General features: G+C 44.7%; 1 protein-coding gene across 4 annotated transcripts in view; it reads left to right on the forward strand.

The window, feature by feature from the left end:
- The window catches only part of LOC125044588 (zinc finger MIZ domain-containing protein 1-like), a 76,964-nt gene that overhangs the window by 41,667 nt on the left and 10,709 nt on the right, over positions 1 to 24,588 (forward strand). For 3 of the 4 annotated variants that reach the window (XM_047641309.1, XM_047641310.1, XM_047641311.1), the window contains exons 2-4: positions 13,106 to 13,321; positions 14,621 to 14,677; positions 15,667 to 15,916. In XM_047641309.1, the coding sequence (XP_047497265.1) occupies positions 13,106 to 13,321; positions 14,621 to 14,677; positions 15,667 to 15,916 (523 nt within the window). The remainder of the gene's footprint in view (positions 1 to 13,105; positions 13,322 to 14,620; positions 14,678 to 15,666; positions 15,917 to 24,588) is intronic. The other variant, XM_047641312.1, reaches the window with a different exon arrangement.

Below are 24,588 nucleotides of genomic sequence, written 5' to 3' on the forward strand. Positions count from 1 at the left end.
CCAGGGCGACATACATCCCCGGCCTGCAGCCTGCGCCCCCTGCACCATCCTTCCCCCGAACCGCTTATGATCACGCAAAATTTTATGGCAGATTTCTTGCGGCCACCTTGGGACGGGTCTCACAGGCACCGGTAAACTTTGCAAAATTAAAAAGTTTTCTTGCTTTTCATTTTTATATTTGCCTTTTATGTTGTTATGTGTTTAAGTGTAGACTTCATTCTTTGGATTATGCGCGTGGTTATCGGAATGTCTGTGCGCTGTTTACTTGTTTATTCGGTGTTTTCTTTTTCCAGTGTTGTTAGTGGTTGGGTTAACGCACATAGGTTAGCGTCCTTTTAGGTCCTAGCAGCGTCCCTTAAGATCCCAATAACATCCCTTGAAGTCCCTATAGCATCCCTTAAGGTCCCAAATAATTCCCACCAGCGTCCAATAAGATATTATCGGCGTCTTTCAAAGTCTTTTAAGGAGCGCCCCCCCCCCCCCCCGGCAGGAGGAGCCCAATGGCAATCATTAGCGTCCCAATGGCATCCCTTAAGGCCCCGGCAACGTACCCTTCGGTGCCAGTCCGTCTCGCATTGCACGTCGTTGATCCACACGTTATAATTGTGGGTTACATAGGCGCTGGATGTTAAGTTAGCCTAACGAACCTTTAATTAACGGTTCTACGTTACGACCGCGTTGACGTTTAGTATGATGAACTACATATTGCTTCTGGATTATTTATAGTAGGGGGAGGGGGGGATTTTTTTTGTTCGGGGGGAGTAGGAGAGAGAAAAGAGCGTGAAATGGAGGGAGATGGATTGAGTTTGGCGGGAAGAAGGGGCGGGGTGTTGGGTGAATGTAGGTGCTTGTTTAAGGGGATGGGATAGGGGGGGGGGGTAAGAAGGGGAAAGGGGTTAGGGGTTGGAAGGGTTTAGGAAAGGAGAACTACGAACTCTTGATAAAAGGGGGGGAAAGGAAAGTCATCGATATATGGAGAATAATTCATTCTTCCCAAGTTTCCTGCATTTCTTCATATCAATTTCTTTAAAAGTCCGTAAGTCCTGAATTTCTTCTTCTACGTTTCTTAAAGATGTTCATATTTCCCCCCAATTATCTGTCCTCCACACTCCTCTAAAAATGAATAAATGAATAAATTTAAAAAAAAAAGGGAAAATTGATGTTTTTACATATAACTCATACCCCACCCAACTCCCCCTCAAAAAGTATCAATATATTTTTAGAATATTTATCGTGTTGTTCAAATTTCCACGTTTATTTGCAAGCGTGGCTTAAGCGTCGCCGGTGACCAGGGAAGGGGGAAGGGGACGGAGAGCAAGGGAGAACTAAAACACTTGCAGACTGGCATACAGCTGCGCTCTACATATTCCACACTTGTACTGAACATCTGTTTTCGCTGGAGGCGCGAGTTCTTAATTATGTATGTATTTACGCGTGTGTTTAATCTCCTTGTATCTCGGGGTTTTTTTTTTTTATGCTCGTCTCTTTTTTTTTCGGAACCCACAGGCAAATCGGTTATATGATTTCACTTTCTAAACCTTCGTCTATTTTTGGAATGGGCGCAATAACTCGCCATGAGAATGATAAAATGCAGATGTGTTGAAGATGGAAAATGTCTATGTATGCTGAGCTGTCTTTCTCGGTCGATCGCAGACCTATTTTGCGGTAGGAATGCGGACACACACACACACACACACACACACACACACACACACACACACACACACACACACACACACACACACACACACACACACACACACACACACACGGGGAGAGAGAGAGAGAGAGAAAGAGAGAGACAGAGAGAGAGAGAGGGAGAGAATCAGAATCAGAATTAACAAATCACCAAAAATACTCAGAAGAAAACATTTACGTGACTCTCAAAGGCCCCACCATATCTTATAAAAATAGAAAAAATTATCTGTCTATAGAATGAAAATAAAAAAAAATCTCCCCCAGCGCTCGCACTTGTGAAGCGAAGGGCGTCTAGTGACAGGCTCTTACTTAGATTGAGGTGTATAATTAGCCATCTCATTTTAGCACTAATTAAGTCGAATATTGATTAGTTTGGTGAAATGTGGAGAGATGGATTTAATTTCGGTTCCAGTTAAGGACCTGGAGATGAGTGTGAATTTTTAATGTAGGTATATGCTAATGTTGTTATGATAATTTTAATGTGGAATATGTTAATTAGTTGAATGCATATTTGATTTATTCACCAAACAACTCAAAATATTACACTAGGGAACGCTTTACAAGAACTTAGTGTATCGTGGTGGAGAGGGAAGTAAGTACACGACGTTCAGTAGAAATCACTTGGTTCTGATTTGTCTTTTCTCTTTGGTAGCATGAACTTGAAAAAAAAATAGTACGCTAGACGAGATATATTATTTGCAGTTTTTCATGGAATAATAATATAATGGCCAAGTGTAATATGAAGGATGCGACAGATGTTGTTACTTAGTCTGACGTAGGTGGGCAGGTGTTCCGATGTTAAGTATGGAACTTTCGATGCGAATGTTCAGACAGCGAGAGAAAATTCGAGAAGGGAGGAGATTTTAGCGAAAGACGCTTCACAGATAAGCTTATGATAAAAGTTTGTTTTTGTTGTTGTTTTTTTTAACCCATGAGATGCTGGTGGTATGGAAGGAGATGTATTAACGGCCAGAATTGATTTCGGTAATAATTATTCTTCATCAGAACGAAATCCTGTTTTGTCGTTGACTTGTGAAAATAGCCCTCAGCCAAGGGACTAATGGCCGGGGGTGAAAACGACTCGTTAGAAGCAACGACCTGCAGCTTATAATGACTCGGAAATCGTGACAGTTTTCGGGCCGTGACGAACCTGTTGCTGGCGCTCTTGATAACAGCTTATTTTATAAATAATTTTGGCAACCGTCAACTAGCATTACCAGTGTGAGTTTACGACCACGATAAAGGTATTAGGTATTGCATTAAATTGAGTGCAACATTTGCATTAATAAAAAGATGTTTCTCGCACATTTCATGGTGTTGCTCGTTTCCTTCCGCCTTTCGCCAAGAAGTCGATAATTCGGGCCTCACGCAGCCGCCGGCCTTCAATCGACAGAGGCTGAAACATTTCACACCTCTCGTGTTTACCTACGAAACAATCTCTATTATAGAAGGTCCAGCAGCAGTACTTCGCCGTGCTGGTTACAGGTCAACATGACATTCAGTTTACACAGGGCTCGCACTCGGGACTTATCCATCAGCACGCTTGCTCGGCGAACATCCGTAAATAATAGCATCATAAGACCCAGTTTAGCGTGACGCGATGCCATTTCTCCGAGGTGGTCGCACGCGTCGTGGAGAATTGCCCACGAGACACGAGGGAGAGCGAGCGATATTGAGCCCAATTGGAGCTGCGCCGAGAGTCCACATTGGCTGCTCCAGGGACCCGTCTTGCGCCCTTGTTCGTCGACTGTCACATTTTTTCCCGCATAACAGATTTTTTTTTAACTAAATCAGGGAATTCATTGTACTTCTTCCTATATAAAGGATGTACTGAGGATTAATTCATTGAACTGAGAGATAAATCAGCTTGTTGAGATCCAAGCTGAGAGTGCATTTTGTTGCTTCCGACTACAACATAAGTGAGAGGACGAAAGAGACGAAAGAATACCGTGTTGATTCGCTGTATTTTTGTTTTATTTGTCGCTGAATAATGCGTCGTAAAATTGGTTACATTAAATCGGATCGTAACGTTAAGTAGTGCGCTTTCCAGCTTTAAGTAGACTTTAATTCTGCCAAATGAAAGTGGATAAGCGTGCCTTTCTACAATTAGATGTCAAATTAATATCTTCTTCCTGGAGTTTATTTCACTATTCAAATCCCAGATAGTCTCGTACTTCTTGACTGTCACTAAAGCCGATTGTATTTAATCACGTCGTAGTGAGATTGGGAGAAGAAGAGAATGAGGAGGAGGAGGAGGAGAAGGCAACACCGCTCGGCTCGTACGTCTGGCAGGGGAGCGAGGTCGGTTGGTGAGAATAACCGAGTGCGTTGATTGACAGCACACTTAATTTAATCACCTTTTGATGGTTTCTTTTTTATATATTAATTTGTATTAAGAGTCATTATCGATGAGTCTTCATCATGTTAGGACTGGGCAGCAGATATCTCCCAACCCCCTTTCCGAAATGCTATGATATGATCAGCGTTTTCTTTTAAATCGAAAGATCATTTAGGTTTCTCAGCCTCTGCGCTCTGATATGCACTGATTCTCCGACTCTCGTGCGAGGAGCATCTTGGAGAATTTGGTTACGACTTTCCATAAACCGCTTTTAGTCGCCGCTTATTAGATATGACAGCATTTTAAACAAGTTGAGGCTAGAGATATTAGTTAATGTGTCATTATGAAGATATTTTACTAATTAAATGACTGCCTAAAAAGTCTTACATGTTAAGTAAAATCTATTATCTATGTTTACCTTCGATTTGTTTAAGATCTGTTGAAAATGGTCGATGGATAAGAAGCAGAGATTGGCGCAAGCCAGGAATTAATCAAGTGTTCTTAAAACATGAATGTGTTTGCGAGCGAGTCGAACAGAATTCCTTCCTTGGTTAGTCTCTGTGAAACGTGACGAAGCTTGACATTAAGTTGAAGCAAAACACTTGACATATATCTGTTTTCCTTATACTGTTAATGCTTTACTAAGGAAAATATAAAACCGTTCAACATTTAGCTCATTTTCCTCTGCTGTCAGTTTCTTCAATACCGTTGCATAATTGGCTCGGAAAAAAAATATGAAAGAATGTTTCTCGTGATGATTTTAACAATATCTTTTTCAGTTTACGGTCCCCGAGGTGAAATGAACGGTAGCGATGTCGACACTCTGTTTTCATATTACGTTCTATTTAGGAGTAAAATGTCTGCGAGTGAATGTTTTGTATTCGTGCCTGTGATAGCTTCCCCCAGGAATGTGTGCGAGTAGCTTGTACAGATGTTGATAATGCGTCTCAACTTCACTGGGTGTCAACACCACACTTTAATCCGAAGGGCTTCTTGAACTCAAATACCCGGGGTCGCCACGTTGACGATAATTACCCAGACTAGTTAACAAATCAAGATCTCGTGTTTACAGCCTGGATACTAGCTGATAAATATGCTTGAAATGTCTAGGTCAGAAGAAACGGCCACGTGCGTGTAACCCATCCAAAATTCCCATCGCCGCCATGGATCATTTGGAGGAATGCTCTGAAGTGTGTGTATGTAGAAATTCTGTGGTGGAGCAGGTGACGTGTGGAGATGCCATCCAGCAGTAACAGAGTGTAAGGGGGGTGAGGGAGAAGGTGGGGGTGGGGGTGTCACGCCGCAGCCCGGCCAGTGACCGCCCTGCATTCCGTTTTCTATACGGTATCTCCCTCCCCCTTCTCCCCCCCCCCCCCTAGGCCGCCCCCGCTCATAGCAGATTCACCGTGCGGTTTGTCTTCGCTTGCTGATGAAATAAACTCCCGTTTTATATATATATATATATATATATATATATATATATATATATATATATATATATATATATATATATACATGGCTGGAGTGAATGAGGTTTTCGTTTTTTATCTGTTTCTGCGGTCGCGCCGGAGATGATTAAAGTCTGAAACGCGGTTCGAAATGCTTATTGTCGTGCTGATTAATCAATGGCGAAAAAAATGCGGATGTCACGAAGAACACTCACCCCTGCAAATGAAAATGATTGCGTTCCATTTCCAACCGGCGATAATTTTATGCCGTGGTGTTGATACGGTCGTGGGCCTAATGATGAAAGTAAAAGAAAGATGGTGTGCATTAATGAATTCCGTGGTTAGGCCCTCATTACTGCCGAAGTTGGTTATAATTACCTGACCTGTTATGTTGCTCCAGGGAGCTGCTCCATTTTGCTTGCCTGAGATGCTCGCGGAAAACAGGTGCGCGCAAATATATGTAGACAGGTGCATGTATATTTTCAAGTAGGATATGTTAGCTTCTTTATTCGGAAAAGTTTATTTACTCATACCTGTACATTTACATTTATTTTCATATCATATGTGTATGTATATATGGATATGCGCATAATTTGTGTATACGTATATGCTGTACGTATGAATGTGTATGTATACAGGTATGAGTATGTGTATATATATATACATATATATGTATGTATACAGATATGAGTGTGTGTGTAAATATATATATATGATATACTTTATATATGGGATAATGTGAAATGTATAAGTTCATTAATATTCATAGGCATTTAGACTCCGCTGAGCCCGCATTACAAGTGGCCCAGAACAGCTAAGGCGAGTATGGCCTACATGACTGGTGTCGCGAAGAAACAAAATATTTATGTAGGTCCATGGCACTCTCCCCCCCCCCCCCTCTCCACGGCGCCACCTTATAACGCAGTGACAGATGCGGCCATACATGCTCAGTCCTTTCTGTTCATTGTCGCTTGCCTCTCTGTTTCTCGTTTTTTTCATTTTCTTGTTTTTCCTCCTTTGCTTTCAATCTCTGTCTTTCTCTTTTGCGCTCCCCCCCCCCCCCCTCTCTCTCTCTCTCTCTCTCTCTCTCTCTCTCTCTCTCTCTCTCTCTCTCTCTCTCTCTCTCTCTCTCTCTCTCTCTCTCTCTCTCTCTCTCTCCCTCCCTCTCCCTCTCTCCCTCCCTTTTCTTTTCCCCTCCCTATATGAAAGGTTCAGCGTCTTTTCCTGAAGGATTGGCGACACATCGATCTGCCGCGGCGTCTTTTCTCGCTCTAGTTTTGCGAACAATGGAAATGAGATCAGAAACCACCGCATTGTGTTGCGTCGAAGTGCGGGCGAACGAGTGAGACAACTCGTGGCTTGTCACCCATCAGTCAGATTATAATTACACTCCCCCGGAAAATTACGAAAAAAGGGAGTCATGCGCTCAGTCACGACACAGAAAACGAGGAAGTGAAGGGGAGACTCGGGTACCCCGCAAAAAAAACGAGAGAAAAAAGTAGAGATTTTTAATCTTTTCGAGCAAAGGAGTGCAATATTTTGGCTTTTCTTTTTCCTTTTTTTTTTGATAATTGATTTTCGTAATCGTTTGAAAGACGCTGAGTTAATTTGTCAAGCAATATGAAGCGATATCTCCGTCATTTTTTTATAACAAGTCTAGTAAAAAGTTCACAACCGACAGTACATTTTTGCAATACCTCCTCGCTCGTGAATATTGCCTTATGATGCAACGATGCTGGTTACCGATTAAAGAAGTATGAACAGGAAAGGTGCATTCGTATCTGCGCCATCTTTATATACGACCCGATGCTAATATCGACAAGAAAAAGAGTCACGAACTGTTCGGGCGACAAGGAAAGCAGGAAGTGAAGGGTCTCAAGATTTCTCCGCCCAAAGGTTACCGTCTCTCTCCCCTCTCTCTCTCTCTCTCTCTCTCTCTCTCTCTCTCTCTCTCTCTCTCTCTCTCTCTCTCTCTCTCTCTCTCTCTCTCTCTCTCTCTCTCTCTCTCTATTATCTCTTGCTGCTCTATTTCTCTGTGTTTCTATCTTGTATCTTTATTTCTCTCTCCTTTTCTTTCTTGCATCATTCTCTCTCTCTCTCTCTCTCTCTCTCTCTCTCTCTCTCTCTCTCTCTCTCTCTCTCTCTCTCTCTCTCTCTCTCTCTCTGTCTCTCTCTCTCCCTCCCTCCCTCCCTCCCTCCCTCCCTCCTTCCCTTCCTCCCCTCCCCTTCCCTCCTCCCCCTCCCCTTTTCCCTCTTTCCCTCCCCCACCCACCCCCTCGCCCTCTCTACTCATCGTGAAATTATAGTTCCGTCACTGTTCCCCATCCTGTCGCCGTCGCTGCATTGTTCTTAGTATGCAGACTGATGGTGTTCCTTTTTGTCTTTGGTGATATTTCCGTTTGGAATGTCGTGTCGGGAAAGGAGAAACCTCGACGTGAAAAAAAAAGTGTAATGAAGCATAGACTGCTGGTTCATCTCTATCGCGCGCACACACACACACACACACACACACACACACACACACACACACACACACACACACACACACACACACACACACACACACACACACACACACACACACACACACACACACACACACGTACATACACACACGTACACACACATACACATACACACGTACACACATTTTTTCTTATACATACAAACATACATACTTACTTACTTACTTACATTAATATATATGTAAATATATACATAAATACATAAGCATTCTATGTACATGTATATATTGACAGAAAGGGTAGGTATAGTCAAATAAACGATTATATTCCCAGTTAACAACCCAAAGCACACGGGCTTCGTTCACGGTTGTGTATCAGCTGCATAAAGTTGGCTACATACATCCCATACTTTCTCTTTGATTATGATGGGACTTAAAAAGAAAAAAAAAATCGAGAGTTCTAGCGTTCACACAGCACAGCAATTCTAACACAGTTACCCCTCTGCTCCCCACCACTCTCGCAAATTTCCTCTCCTCCCCTTCTCTCCTTCTCTCTTATTCTTTCTCCTGTTCTTCTATTTCTATGTGTGTTTCTGTGTCCCTGTCTGTCTGCTCTGTTTTTTCCTCCTCTTCTTCTCTCTCTCTGTTCTTATCTCTCTCTCTCTCTCTCTCTCTCTCTCTCTCTCTCTCTCTCTCTCTCTCTCTCTCTCTCTCTCTCTCTCTCTCTCTCTCTCTCTCTCTCTCATTCTCTCTCTCATTCTCCATCTCATTCTCTTCCTCTTTTTTTTTTCTCTTTCTCTTTCTCTTTCTCTCTCTCACTCCCAGTCTCCTTGCCCTCTTTACGTAACTCTTTCCCCATCTTACTCCCTCCCCCCATCCCGCCTCCTGCCGACCCCCCCCCCTCCCCCCCCCCCACCCCTCCCCCCTCTTCTTGGCTTCACCCACTTTCATCGTTTCACTCTGGGGGCTGTGGCGTGTGTAAGAATATTTAAACGTTGCTTCGAAAGGCAGATTTGCATGGCACTGTTGTTAAGTTATGTTTGTGTTGTGTTTAATGTAGGGTCGGACTTATAGGAATGTGTGCGTGTGTATGTGTGTGTGTTTATACAGTGTAAAAGTGAAGTGTGTGTGTGTGTGTGTGTGTGTGTGAGTGAGTGTGTGTGTGTGTGTGTGTGTGTGTGTGTGTGTGTGTGTGTGTGTGTGTGTGTGTGTGTGTGTGTGTGTGTGTGTGTGTGTGTGTGTTTATATTACACACACGCTCGCACCCCACCCCAACACACAATTTCGGCTTAATTATATGGAAATATTCAAATTTCAAAATCTATAACAGAAGGCCAACTCATTCTTGTTAAATATTATTTACCGGTAATATTTTATCTGCACACGGCATGTGTTATGTGCGGGTGTGATGTGTATATATGTACGTACGCACTTATGTATGTATATATATACATGTTTGTCTGTATCTATGCGTGAATATATGAATATTTCTCGACAGACGAATCGATATTCCCATACAAAAACTGGCACTACATTTCACGCCATATTTCCTTTTTATGAATATTAGCCCCCCCCCCCACCTCTCCCGTGAGTAAGGCTTAAGCCCGGCCCGAGTGCGAAGTCAAGCCCGAGGTTTCGAACCAGTGGAGTGTGCGAATCCGTCCTCATCGATCCACTTCGGTTCAATTTAGGATGATAATGGAAGGAACAATAGCACGTTTTCTTATTCTTATTGTTGTTTTTGTTGTTGTTGTTGTTGTTGTTGTTAAATCTTGTCTTTCTTTCTTGTTTTGTTTGTTTTTTTTCGTTTCTGTGTCTCAGTCTTTTCGTTTTTTTTTCGATTTTGGTCTACATCTGCTCACCTCTCTCTCTCTCTCTCTCTCTCTCTCTCTCTCTCTCTCTCTCTCTCTCTCTCTCTCTCTCTCTCTCTCTCTCTCTCTCTCTCTCTCTTCCTCTCTGCTCATCTCCATTTGCTCCTTATGGGTTCTTGTTCTCTGTTTTATCTCTCCTTATCTTTTATCGTCCTCTGTCTCTTCTTCGCATTGTCTTTACTTTTATTCTGGTGTCGTTCTCATTTTTTTTTCTGTATATTTTCTCTCTTTCTCTTCTTCATTTTCTTCTTTTATTCCTCTTTCTTCTTTTTTTTTTAATCATCTCCTTTGTCGTCGTCTTATTCCTCTCCTTCTTCATCGTCTTCGTCTTCTTCTTTTCCTCCTCCTCCTTCTTTTACATCGTTTTACTTCTTTTACCTCTTCCTCGCCCTCTTCCTCTCCTTCCTCTCCTCCTTCTCCTTTTTGTTTTACTTCTTCTTTCTCGCCTTCTTCCTCTCCTTCCTCCTCTTCTCCTTCTTCTTTTTTACTTCTTATTCCTCACCCTCTTCCTGTCCTTCCTCTTCCTCTTCTTTTTCTCCTTCTTCCTCTCCTTCTTTTACTTCTTCTTCCTCTTCTTTTTCTCCTTCTTCCTCGCCTTCTTCCTCTCCTTCTTCTTTTACTTCTTCTTCCGCTTCTTTTTCTCCTTCTTCCTCCCCTTCTTCTTTTACTTCTTCCTCGCCTTCATCCTCTTCCTCTTCTTCCTCTCCTTCTTCTCCTTTTCTTTGGAAGTTGCCCTTTGTTTCTGCGTCAGCGATACTTTTGCGGTCAACAGTCGCCCCCTCCCCCCCTCTCCCCCCCCGTTAGTCACGCGTCTGGTCTCTTAGTTTCTTTCCTTCTCTCCTTCTTTCCTTCCTTCCATCGTTCGTTGTTCCTTCCTCCCTTTTTCTTTCTTTCGTTCTTTGGTTCTTCTTCCTTCGTCCTTTCTTTCCATTCCTTCGTGTGTTCTTTTTCGTCTTTCTCACCTCCTCTGAGTTATCGTGTTTTTTTCCCCCTCTTTTCCATTTTATTTTTATTTTATTTCGTCCAAACCGCCCGTTTCTTTCATCCTAATTGTTTTCTCTTCTCTGTTTACTTTATTCCTTTCTGTTTTTTTCTTTTTCTTTTTCTTTTTTTCGTTATCTGTTTTTTCCCTTTCTTCCTTTCCTTCCCTCCCTCCCCCCTCCTTCCCTCCCTCCCTCCCTCCCTCCCTCCCTCCCTCCCTCCCTCCTTCCTCATTTCTCGATCTTCTCTTCACCCATTCTTCCACTAGGAAAGAAAAACAACGGAGAAAAAAATGGAAATGTCTTTGAGGAGAAATTTAAGAAAAGGCGAGACAAAAGAATCGAGAAGATAGGCCTATAAGACACGCCCCCTCTTTCCCCTCCTTCCTCCCCTCCCCCCACCCCCCTTCCTACTCCTTCCTCCCCTCCTTCCTCCTTCTTCTTCCTCTTTCTCATCCCTTTTTTCCTGCTTCCCCTTCCCAACCAGCTTACCTTCCGAAGATCCAATTGCGAATGGTGGGGGGGGGGGGGAGTAGAGAGTGGGAGAGGCGAAGAGAAGAAAAGGAAAAGAAAAGAAAAGAAAAGAAAAGAAAAGAAAAGAAAAGAAAAAGAAAAAGAGGCGCTCTTGCAGGATGTGAAACTCGCGTCTTCTTTATTGTGTCGCCCCCCCCCCCTCTCAACCCCCCACCCCCACCCTCCCGGCCCCCTTGTCTCCCTCCCTCCTTCCTTTGCCTCTTTCTCTCTCTCTCTCTCTGAATCTTTCCTTTCCCTTTCTCTTACATTTCCCCCTCCTTCCTTCCTCTGTGACTTCTTCCTACTTCCTCTTCCTCTTTCCCTCCACTCTGACCTGCTTCTCTCTCTTTCTTTAGTCTCTCTTACCTTTTTTTTCCCTTTCCTTTCTTCCCCTTTAGCCTCTTTCCCTCCTCTCTTCTTTCTCCTTTGCATATTTGCCCCTCAATCTATCCCTCATTTCCTTTCCCTTTCTTCCTACTTTGCGTCTCTCCCTCCCTCTTTTCCTCCCCATCCCTCCCTCCCTCCTTTCTCGCCGCCTCTCTCTCTGTCTCTCTTTTTTACTTCCCTCCCCGCCTCCCCTCTTTCCCTCCTCCTCCTCCTCCTCCTCCTCCTCCTCCTCCTCCTCCTCCTCCTCCTCCTCCTCCTCCTCCTCCCCTCACCCTTTCTTGTCTTCCCTCAGCCTGTGTCTGTTGACGGTGTCTGGGCTAGCTATCAGAGGGGAGCGGGGAGGGGTTGAACGAGTGGGGGGGAGATGTGGAGGGGGAGGAGGAGGGGAAGGAGAGTGGGTAGGATGTAGGAGGGGTGGAGGAGGCTGGGAAGAGTGGCGGGGGGAGGAGGGAGAGGTGAGGAGGAAGTTATAGGTAGAGAAGGGGTGGTGTGTGGAGGAAGAAGAGGAGGAGGGGGAGGGGTGGGTTGGAAGTGGAGGCTGGGATGGCGGGGAGAGGAGGATGGGAGGGAGGAAGGGGAGAAGGGAAGGGTGGATGGGAGAAAGGCTGAGGGGAGGGGAGGCGTTGGGGGAGGAGGGTGAGGTAAGGGTTGGGGAGGAGGGGAGAGGAGACTGGGTTTAGGAGGAAAGACTGGATAATTCAGACAGGTGGAGGATGCTAACCCGAGGGGGAAAGGGGGTGGAGGAGGGGGAGGGGGAGGGGGACGTGCGGAGCGAATGTTTCAAGAGGTGGAAAGAAAAAAAAGACTGAAAAAAGGAGAGAAGATAATAAGGAGAAAATGCGATAACGGGGGTAGAAGAGGAAGGGGAAATGAACAGTGTAAAATCGTTGGCGGAAGGTGGTCGAAGAGAGAGGGGGGGGGGGTGTAGGGGGCGAATGTGGGCGGAGGGGGAGGGGGGGGGGAGCAGCGATGGCTCAAGAACCTTAGAAAGTTCGAGTTTTTTTTATGTGGTTTTCAGTCACCGTCAAGATGCTGTGTCTCCGTGATTAAACCTCACGTGTAAGTGGCGCTGAATGTTATGAAACGGGCACAGTTACGTTAGCCACTCACTTGCAGATTTACGGTCTAATAGATCCGCTGGTAGACGGTTATCTCTTTGTCTATTTGTTTGTCTGTGTTTTCTTTTGGTGTAATTTGGTTATGAAATGATAAATTTAGTATTAGATTTTTACTAATATTACTTTTTTATTTATAAATATTCATCAGATATCGCAAGCATTATTCCCCATCCCTTCATCCACCTCAGCGCACGCCATCCACCTAGCAGTGAACTTCTGAGTCAGATAATATGGCGGCCAAATTTCCAATCTCGCTAACAGCTTTTCTCTCTCTCTCTCCCTCACCAGCGAGTGGGTGGGTGGCCGTGGTATCGCTGGAGGAGCAGTGTCTGTAGTCACCACAGTCTGGGGAGTCACTTCGAGCACAACCCAGAGTACGCCTACGCCCACGACACCAAATTGCAGCAGCAACGCGCCCTGCAACCCCAACATGCCCGCACAACCCTTCAACCCTCATAATAAACCCTTCTCCAACATGGTCAACTACCCCTCCAAGCCCAATGGGTGAGTTAAGAAGTCCGTTTTCTTTAACTAACTTTTTCTCTCTTTTTTTTTTTCCTTTTGGCGGGGTTGTCGAGAGGAAAAGAAAATGGGAAACTTTCTTTCGATGATTACATAAATTTGGTGCACTTTTCTTTACCTTTTTGTCACTTTCATTTTTTTCTCTGATTATAAAGGTCATGCCATTTCGGTCTTAGGTGTGAGAATGCCAGTTGATTATTGTGTGTTTGTGTCACAGCATTTTTAAATGATTAGATTTCTCATTATTAGAAGTAAATAGATCATTGTCCTTCTGACATTACATTTTCAAATTAGTCATTTTCATACTTGCATATACATTTTCATCAAAGTTTTGAAAGATAACATCTTGTATATTCAATTTAGATCATCATCGACCTTCATGTTTTTTTTCTTCAAAGAATATTTTTTTCCAGTACTCTCTTCATTATTATTGTGTTACTATACATTTTGATTTAAAAACCCAATTTCCCCCAAATAATTATGGTACTCTAACCAAATCTTTATATAAGGTCAGATCAAACAGAAACCGACCTGTAGCTATAAAATGGGAAACCGTTCTAGTTAAATTGAGGAAACTTTAATCCCCTTCAAAGAGGGTCCCGGGCTCTCTCCACTCACCCCCCCCCCCCCCAGCGGTCTCCCCGCCTGCTGGAAACATCTTCGAAGTCCTTTTAGTCGAGATCGCCGTAAGGTTTACCCTCAGTACCTTCCGAGCAGGGCTTTGTCGTGGTGAAGGCGCCGCTTCGACTGTACCCACAATGGTCTTTTTCGACGCCCTTCATCACAGACAACCCCTTGATAATATTCCTTATAAGTTTAAATCCCTTGAAACGTACTCTTTGATGAAGGGAATTGTGGATAGGCAACTCATGATATTTAGAGATCGCCAGAAAAAGAAAAAGAAAAAAAAATCGAGAAATGTTACCAGCATTGGCGAGATCGCAAAGCCAACTCTAGCGAGCCAAGTGTCTGTTTGGAAGGGAAATAAGAGTTACCTCAATTTAATAGATTGACGCTTTCATTTTGTAGTCAAAGAACGAATATCATTCGATTTGACCTGACAAATAAGTGATTATCCCCCTCCCCCCTCCCTCCACCTTTCCCCCCTCGTGCCTTGTATAAGAGGCACGTACTTATTTCCCAATTTAATTTACCACATTTTCTTATGTCTTCCTTTAAAAAAAATATATATGTATATAACCATTTTCATCAAATCATTGTATTCATACGTTTCTTTTTTTCGTTTTTTGTTCTGTTTTCCCTCCGCTGTTCGCCCTCAAGATGGTGGGATTCTAGCCAAAGCGATCAAAAGCCGTTTGATAGCAACAACGGAACCGGGTATGCGACTGTTTCCCTCTTGTTGACGCCTAGTTGATTTCTTTTTTTTTTAGTTCTGGTGCATATACTAACTTGAATATATTGATATTGCCTTTGGATATGTATTCATTGCATTTCATTTTTTTTTTTTTTTTTGTATCATATGATGTGTATATATTTGTTGTTGGATATAACTTGTGTGTGATTTATTTGTTGTTTTTTACCATGTTGTTCTTGATTGAGCTTTAGATACCGAGTGTCCGCCAGTGATCCTCAAGTATCGGGTAGTTTAATGTACTTGTTTTTCTCTTCACTTTATATATTTCCTCTCTCTCTCTCTCTCTCTCTCTCTCTCTCTCTCTCTCTCTCTCTCTCTCTCTCTCTCTCTCTCTCTCTCTCTCTCTCTCTCTCTCTCTCTCTCTCTCTCTCTCTCTCTCTCTCTCTCTCTCTCTCTCTCTCTCTCTCCCCCCCATCCAGCCATCCATCCACCCACCCACCCATCTCTCCCTCTCCTTATCTGTCCCTCTTTATTTTCCACTCCATTCCTCGTTCTTTCTATTTCTCCTATACTGCTTCCTCCCCTGCCCCTCTGTTTTTACTTATCAGTGTATATCGAGGGCCGGTATCACAAGATTGGCATCGCCAAGGCGAGCAAAGCCTGTTTGAGGATCACAGCGGACGTCTTGTTAGATAAGAAACTTCCATGGGAGTTATTTATATAGGAACGACTGTGTGCGACTGTCACACGGACGCTGCATGTACACAGACACATGTGCTTGCGTACAGGAACATATACACGTAGATCAGAAACATATACCACCATCTAACACACACACACACACACACACACACACACACACACACACACACACACACACACACACACACACACACACACACACACACACACACACACACTCACACTCACGTCCACAAACAAGCCAACAAGCGCAAGCACTGCCCCGCCCGAGGCGTTGCGGAGCGTTCATGTGTCTCCTTCTGCTCGGCAGTGGCTTCGACAACAGTCCGGGTCCCACCATGAGCGGCGGGAACAACATGAGTGGGCCTGGAGCCATGGGCGGCCCCGGGACCATGGGCGGCCAGATGGGCGGCTCGGGAGACGCCTCCGGACAGTACGGCACGTCGAACGCCGCCCTCAACACGGCGGCGATGGTAGCGGCGGCGACGGCCACCGCCACCGCCACCGCCGTCGCCCTTCGCCCGGAGCGCCCCGACATGCAGGCCCAGTACAACGGACAGGTCAGTGCCGTGTGTGTGTGCGTGTGTGTGTGTGTGTGTGTGTGTGTGTGTGTGTGTGTGTGTGTGTGTGTGTGTGTGTGTGTGTGTGTGTGTGTGTGTGTATTTGTATGGGCAGGTATGTCTGTATGCTTGTGTATAATCTTGTTTTACGTTCTTTTGCTTTTATGTCACATGTCATTTTTCTCCAAAAAAAATACCGGTTCACAGCCTTGGACGCAAGAGAGCAAACTCGAAACTTGAAACCAAATCAGAAACACCCACAAAGTTTTAGGTATATAAACAAACAAATAAATGAAAATAAATGATATGAAAATCCTTCTCACTTGCATGTAAAGGTAGCGGTCGGGCAAGACAAGGGCCTCGCGCTGGAGGTAAAATAGACACATTTAGGCCCAGTTCTGCCTCTCAGCGCGGGCGGCGAAGGGAGAGGGAAGGAAGGGGAAAAAATCCCTTTGGTATCCGGAGAAATAGAAGTAGTTTGTGGGGGAAAGTTCCACTCGGGGGATGAGAGAGCACCGGTTAAGGGGAAACTTACCCACTTGCCGGGAAGGCAGTGCGGCGAGGGGCCTGGACGGAGGGAGGAGGGAAGGGGGTGGAGAGCGTCCAGGGGAGGGAGGGGGGAAGGATGGGTAGGGGGAGCAGGGTGAGGAAGAGAGGGAGGGAACGAGCTGGAGACAGGAAGGAAAAAAGAGGAAGGTGAGGAAGTGAGAAGACGAAGAGGATGGGAGTCCTGTGAACCACGATAATTTCTCGGCGGTAAGAACAGTTGCTCCGAACCCGGGAAGTATGAGTTACATTTATGTCTGTGGACTGTCACGAACACGCACACACACAACACACTCACTCACTCACTCACTCACTCACTCACTCACTCACTCACTCACTCACTCACTCACTCACTCACACACACACACACACACACACACACACACACACACACACACACACACACACACACACCCACCACCCACCCACCCACCCACCCACCCACCCACCCACCCACCCACCACAACCTCCACACAAACCCCCTCTTTCCACACCCACGCTGCCCCCTAACCCCCAACCCTCCTCACACACAGACTTCAACTTTTCTGTACAGATAACATTAGATTAATTATAGTATCAGGCAAGAAGATAACTTCCCCCGGAGAGTTCTGATCTCATAAGGTTCTCCAACCGCCAAACTTCCTGCAAGTCAAGAGACCCTTTTCACCCTGATGCTAGTTTCTCACTTGCGGGAGAAAAGCCTTTGAAATTTCCATTGAATCAATTGCGCCGGACGGGAGGCACGCGAGGGCTCGGGGCTTCGGGCGAAATGGCGGAGGTTCACTTGCTGCTACGCTTGGGGGTCGGGGTTCGGTTAGGAAGCAACACGTGGGGATTGGTGTGTGTATAGGTAGATAGATATTCGGATAGATAAGTAGATATTCGGAGAGATAGATAGATATTCGAATAGATAGATAGCTATTCGGAAAGATATATATAGATATTCAATAGATAGATAGATGATCAGATAGATAAATATAGATGCGTATCATGTGAGTGTGCGTGTGATAACTACTTGAGCTTTATATCTTTATTTTTACCTATCAGAAACCTCTTTAATTCCATTAATACCAGTCACAATCACAACGACAATTATTGTTTTAGTTACCATGGGCAACGGGCCTCAAGGAATCGGTATCCATTTAATTACCGGAGACACAAGGGTCCGCTTCACTAGTTTTAATTCAAGGGAGTTTAGCAGTTGTTTACCCCCGCGCGGTGTGGCCGAACTTTTGAACGGCGCCATTATCGGTGAAATGTGACGTCATCACTTGCAACATCGTTCACCCTAATGCATGTTCGTTTCCGGTCTTCCCTTTCTCTCCATTCTCTCCTCTTCTCCTCTCCTCTCTCTTAACTTCTCTTCTCTCTCTCTCTATATATATATATATATATCTATTTCTCTCTCTTTTCTCTCTCTCTCTCTCTCTCTCTCTCTCTCTCTCTCTCTCTCTCTCTCTCTCTCTCTCTCTCTCTCTCTCTCTCTCTCTTCTCTTCTCTCTCTTTCTCTCTCTTTCTCTCTCTTTCTCTCTCTCTCTTTGTCTCTCTCTCTTTCTTCTCTCTCTCTTTCTTCTCTCTCTCTTTCCTCTCTCTCTCTCTCTCTCCTCTCTCTCTCCCTCTCCCTCTCCCTCTCCCTCTCCCTCTCCCCTCTCTCACCCCTTCCTTCCTTCCCTTCCTCCCTTCTATCCCTCTCCCGCTCTCCCTTTCTCCTTTTCTCCCTCTCTCCTCCTCTCTGTCTATCTATCAATCCATCCGTCCATCTTTAGTTATCCTTCCCTCCCATCCTTTATGCTGGCCTCGAGCTCGTATCCGCTCGCTCCCCCCCCCCCCTCCCCTCTTCCTTCCCTGCCTCTCCCTGCCGCCTCCCCCCCCCCCCCCTCCCTGCCTCTCTGGCACTGTGTCACCTTATTGTATACTCTCGACCAACAGTCTCTTTCGCTTAACTCTGACTTCGGCTTGTAGTTCGTCTCGATAATTCTGTGTATTTAGTAAAGAGTTAATGGTGTTACGGTTTTCTTATGGCGAGGCGTTGTGGTGTGAAGTAATAACGATTGAGGTCGAAATACTTGAATTGGTTTCGAATAAAGATTGGCAGTCGTTCGCATTCACTGATCGTGAGGGGAAGACGTTCGAAGTCGGAGCCAGCGCGCGGGTCGAGACGCGTGATCCCGATGAGGTTAATAAAGGGCGGGCAAATGAGTGGTCAATAAGGATGCCAACGATCAAACACTGCCATTTTACTTTATTACTTTCCTCCACGCGTTTCCTAGACATTCGTTATATAAACCTGTGGAAAGTCGATGTCGGTAATTACAGTGTTATTTCAGATCTGACTTTTTTTTATTTTCGTTGTAAAGTTGCCATAGTACTGAGGGCTAAGGTGCTGCTATGATAGATCTCTACGGAGGCCATGGGGAGCTGCATGCGTGATATTTGCTCTTAATTGGTGCCAAAGAGGTGGGGTGCCACGTACACTCCTCAGTGCTATCACGACAGCATTGCAAAATTAGCAACAGATACGTATTATTACTATCCTATACACAAGCTCACGGATCCGGACACGCACACAAACAACCAAATACAAAGAAACCAAACGCACCAAAACCAAGCAAACAAATTTACGATAATCAAAAGCACACAAACACACGCAAACACGCACGCACACATACGGTTCGATGGCCCCCGTGCTTCCAGACCTCCACGACAAGTTCGCGGACAGACAGGCTTCATTTGTTAAGATTTTTAGTTGTATTTTTATGGAAGGCAGTTGTACGGCTATCCTGTTGTTTCTGTTGTTACGTGGTTATCGGTTTACTTAACAGACACACGCACATACATATACAAACAGAAACACTCACACACATGTGTTTAATCATTTGTATATTCATATACATATATGTATATACGTGCATATACTCTCTCACTCATTCACTCACTCACTCACTCACTCTCGAAAAAAGTCTGAATCAATGTTGATGGACAAACAGACAGACAGACAGACAGACAGATGGGTACACACGAGAGTAGAATGGCATAACGACATACACGGGACGAGATCGATAGATGAACGAGCACACACGCATCCGCGCCCCAGAACGCCAGAATTCTCTTACTTAGCCTCCGCAAAATACAAGGGCGATATTAAATCAAGGGAAAACCGGACGATTTCCCGCGAGTCTACATCAGAGGGGGTAGGGGGGGTGGAGGGGGTGGGGAGGAGGAGGAGGAGGAGGAGGAGGAGGAGGAGGAGGAGGAGGAGGAGGAGGAGGAGGAGGAGGAGGAGGAGGAGGAGGAGGAGGAGGAGGGGCGAAAGACAAAGAGGGGGGGGGGGAGAGGGTGAGAGAGACGTGTGTGTGTATATATACATATGCATACATGCATACATATTGATATATATCTACGCGGGTGTGTGTGTGTGTGTGTGTGTGTGTGTATGTGTGTGTATGTGTGTGTGTGTGTGTGTGTGTGTGAGCGTGTGTGTGTGTGGGGGAGGGGGTTGTGATATACTTTATTACAGTATATAAATGTACACAGTATATGTATTATGCATATATTTATACTTAAATATACATATATTTATACATATATACATAATGGATTATTTATACACATGCATGCATACATATACAATCACATACACATACATGCATACATACATAAACACGCACACATTTGAGGAAGAAATAGAGAGAGAGAGAGAGAGAGAGAGAGAGAGAGAGAGAGAGAGAGAGAGAGAGAGAGAGAGAGAGAGAGAGAGAGAGAGAGAGAGAGAGAGAGAAGAGCAGAGGGGGATTTTGATCGAACGCGGCGGCAGCCTCCGCCTCCCTTCCCCTCCCCTCTCCCCTCTGCCCTCTCCCCTCTTCCCGTGCACTGTCTCCCCTCTCAGGAATAGTTGTACGGGGGGAAGGGGGGAGGGGTAGGTGGCCAGACTTTCTTGAATTAGCTGGATATCTACTCCGTTATTGTTGTTACATTTTCATTAACACATTCCAATTAGTAATATCGTAAACATTTCCAAAGAAAACAATCCAGCAACGTAACCACGGCAACGAAATCAATGTTATTTTGTGTTTTGAGATTAAAGAAAAAAGTTATTGTCTGACTCACTTCTCCTGGAAAAGGATGGGGTGTGGCTGTGCGTTTTCACCGGGGCTGCTTTGAGGGCAGACTTGTGTAAATCAGAAGGGTGTATCCGTCGACACTCTTTCTCCAGTGCTTTCTTCCCCTCCGGTCTTCCAGAATCATATTACACTTCATTAATAAGGCAGCATCACTGTAGTCATTTTCGTTTACATGTTTTCCCCATGTTGCATGTAAAATAGATCAATAAATAAATAAATAGATAAATAAAAAATATTTGTCACAAGCTTGGTATCTGGCACGCAGCTTTAGTGGCCATGCAACTGGGCCATCAAGATTTGTCTTCTGTGTGGATGAATTATAAGGCAGATGGCACGTGGGTGGGAGTGGGCGGGCGGCGTGTCCACGTTTCGAATATGACAGTTTGTTTAAAATTTCTGAATGCCAGCTCTTCCTTAGTCCCACGTATGCCAAGTACGCGATTATGGTGCTTTAATTTCGTTGTAATAAAAAAAATAGTCCTTATGATTTACGAAGATTGATATCATCTCACAGGTCTATGACGGTTTCCTCTGTTTGTCGGAGGAAAGGGAGTTCACTGAACAGAGACAGCATCCAACAAACACAGCGAGACAAAAACATGGACAGTTTGGGTGTGTTTATTTATCGTGGCCTTTTAACAAGACCCGTTCGCTGCGTGACGTGAGGCTGTGACATCCGTTTTTTTAAGTAGGTGTTGTCAGCGATGTCTTTATCCCGTTTCCTGGATCGTGGAGAAGATGCACCCTGACTTCAAGATACGAGTGTTATAAAAACGCCCCATTGTATGGCATCACGTTGTCAAAACGGGCATTTTATAGTGACCAAAAAAATAAAGTCACACTCTCAAGCATTATCTGCATATTCGAAGGAAGTACGCAGAAAAGTGAATATTTAACAGCGTGTATTTTTTTAAGAACGCTGGCACGAATAAGTGGAGGGAATTCCACTGTATCCCTGACACCCGTGATTATCCTCCATCCCGAGGGACGAAAGGGGATGAATATGACACACGGAGCTTGGACCCGCCGCCGCTTGGATCCGATCCAGAGGGTTTGTCAAGATGCGGTTTTTTAATTGCTTCCTTCTTAAGATAGGTTTCTTTTGATGTCAGGCACCATATTGCCTGCGACGGAATGAGTCAATAAGGTATTTACTCCTGTTGATGCATAACAGTCTCCCAGAGCTTATGTTCATGACGTCACAACGCTCGCAGATCCATTGCAAATCTCACGCTGCTTTAGTCTGAGAGCGTTATGAATGGCAGGTCATATAGTTGTGTCTTGCCTCATGTAGGAGGTCCTTCAGCAAGGCTTTAAGTTGCGCGGAAGGGAGGACAATACAGTGAGAGAGATTAACTGCTTCCTGCTCCGCTGTACTCTCGGCCGCACTCCTAAGTCTTCTGACAATGTTTTTCTCATTTCCTTCTTCTTGTTGATAAGCTCTATTTCTTATTGTTATTCGTACTGACTTTTTTTTTATTAGAGTTCGTTGGGAAGATTGGCTTTGGGATTATCTTGTGGGGGTATATTGATTTCCGGTGGTATAATCTACATAAACAGGACGACCCCGTATCTGTCGCGCTACACGGACCTCCGTAGCATCCCTGGCATTTCATAATTTTGTAAACTTAACCCTCTCTCTCTTTGCCCACGGTTCGTTCCGAGTAACTCTCACCGCTATTAAGCAAAGCGTGTTTTAATATGTATAAGAATGTCGGCATCGACGCGGGAGGATGCTGTTAGTGTATTAATAGCCTCACCACCAACATCATTATCGATCCCATCGCTGTCACCGACGAGGTCACCATTATCACCATTACTGATATCAGCATTGCTGTTATCCAAGCGGGACGAAGAGCAGACAGGGAGGTAATATCCAGCCATATTGGATTATTGTCGGGAAAGGTTAAAGGACGGCCATTATCTAGCCTCCGGCACCCTGACACTTAATCGCGGGTCCGTCTGTGTCTACGTTTAATTAGTGCTATCCTAATTTGAGCATAATTAATTACATCTCTTAACAGTTGGTTCCATAATACTCAAGATCTCGACGAGGTTGGTTTGAAGTGGCTCGCAGGCAGACAAATATTAAGCGATACCCAAGACCTCGCTCGGGGAGAGAGGGGGATGTGGCGGCCTGTAGCTCCGTCGATTCCGGTGGACGTCGGGTCATTCTTTCTCGCTCTCTGCACGTCGCGTCCGATTTCCCGGCCTTTGTCGTGTATCTCAAGTGCTGCTTTGAGTGACATGCGGGGGCTTCTGTTTACGCGTGGATTCATATTTATATGTATCTCTTTGTTTGTAAGTTTACGTGCGTTAGCCTTTGTATTCCGTGTCACTTTCTATAATGGTTAAGTTCTTTTTTCATAAAGGCACGAATACGCCATTATAAAAGGCAGTCCCGGTAGACACCAGCAATAAGGTAGTCGATTATTTACCACTTAATACATTTACACAGACGAACAAAAACAAGGGAACCATACTTAAACGCCACTTTGAGAGTAAAAAAAATAAATGAAGGAAAAAATGGGTTGAATAGAGAGAGCAAAACGTCAAAATGTAAGTAATCCCCGCCGTTCGTTGAGGCAAGTTTTGTGCCGGTCTTGCCAAACTTTAGCAAGGGATGGAGAGGACGGCAAGAATTTCAACTCAGCTGAGTGGGGGATTTCCTTTCCTTATTTCTTTCAGATGGAAAATATATGTTTCTTATTCTTGCATATACGGCATTATTCTCTCTCTCCGGCTTCCCTTTTTTTATTCTCTCTCTCTCTCTTTCTCTCTCTCTCTCTCTCTCTCTCTCTCTCTCTCTCTCTCTCTCTCTCTCTCTCTCTCTCTCTCTCTCTCTCTCTCTCTCTTTCTCGCTCTCTCTCTCGCTCTTTAAAACTTGCCTTTCATTCGCGCCCGTAGAAAGCCCCGGGAAGCAGCGGCGAGGCAGCTGGCGAACACTGCTGAATATCTGACCCGCGCTGACTGAATGCTCACTTGATTGACTGCAGGTCTGGACACGCAGTTGACTGAATATTCGATGCGCGGATATTAACCGGAGGATGTTTAGAAAATTGATCCCCTTCTCTGTTTCAGTGTTTCTGTTTCTTCTTTTCTTTTCTTTTTTCCTTTATTTCTCTTTCTCTCTCTCTCTTTCTTTCTCTCTCTCTCTCTTTCTCTCTCTCTCTCTCTCTCTCTCTCTCTCTCTCTCTCTCTCTCTCTCTCTCTCTCTCTCTCTCTCTCTCTCTCTCTCTCTCTCTCTCTCTTTCTCTCTTTCTCTCTCTCTTTCTCTACTCATTTTTCTTATCTTCTCCTCCCCTCCCCTCCTCCTTTCTTCCTCCTCTCCTCTCCTCCCCTCTCTATCTCTCTCTCTCTCTCTTTCTCTCTCTCTTTCTCTACTCATTTTTCTTATCTTCTCCTCCCCTCCCCTCCTCCTTTCTTCCTCCTCTCCTCTCCTCCCTTCTCTCCTCCTCCTCCTCCTCCGCCATTCCCGACTCAATAAAGTAACAATATCCTTGCGGCGTCGCGGCTAGAACAGACCAGCAAAATGCAGTAAGATCCCGTCCTTAGGATTACCAGCATCTTTGGAGGAAGACTTAGTGCTTAGTTTGGATTATTATCTGTTTGTTTGTGTGGTATTCTCTCATTTGAGATCATTTTTAGAAGGTAATATCCAATTTTCTATCTATAAACGTACACGCACAAGGGCATACGCACATGCATGCACGCATACTCACACACACACACACGCGCACACACACACACACATACACACACACACACACACACACACACACACACACACACACACACACACACACACACACACACACACACACACACAGTAGAGTTAGATTTTTTTTTTTTTTTTTTTTTTTTTTTTTTTTTTTTTTTTTTTTTTTTTTTGTCAGGTAAAAGACTAGACTCTCGACACCTTCACATGCTTTCCCTCAGGTTCTGTTCACATTCAGGCTGATTAGGTCTTGGCTGCGTTTCCCGGACAGCTCCAAGTGTTTAATT

Source organism: Penaeus chinensis, chromosome 36 (genome assembly GCF_019202785.1).
Source record: "Penaeus chinensis breed Huanghai No. 1 chromosome 36, ASM1920278v2, whole genome shotgun sequence".
In the NCBI taxonomy this organism is placed as follows: Eukaryota; Metazoa; Arthropoda; class Malacostraca; order Decapoda; family Penaeidae; genus Penaeus; species Penaeus chinensis.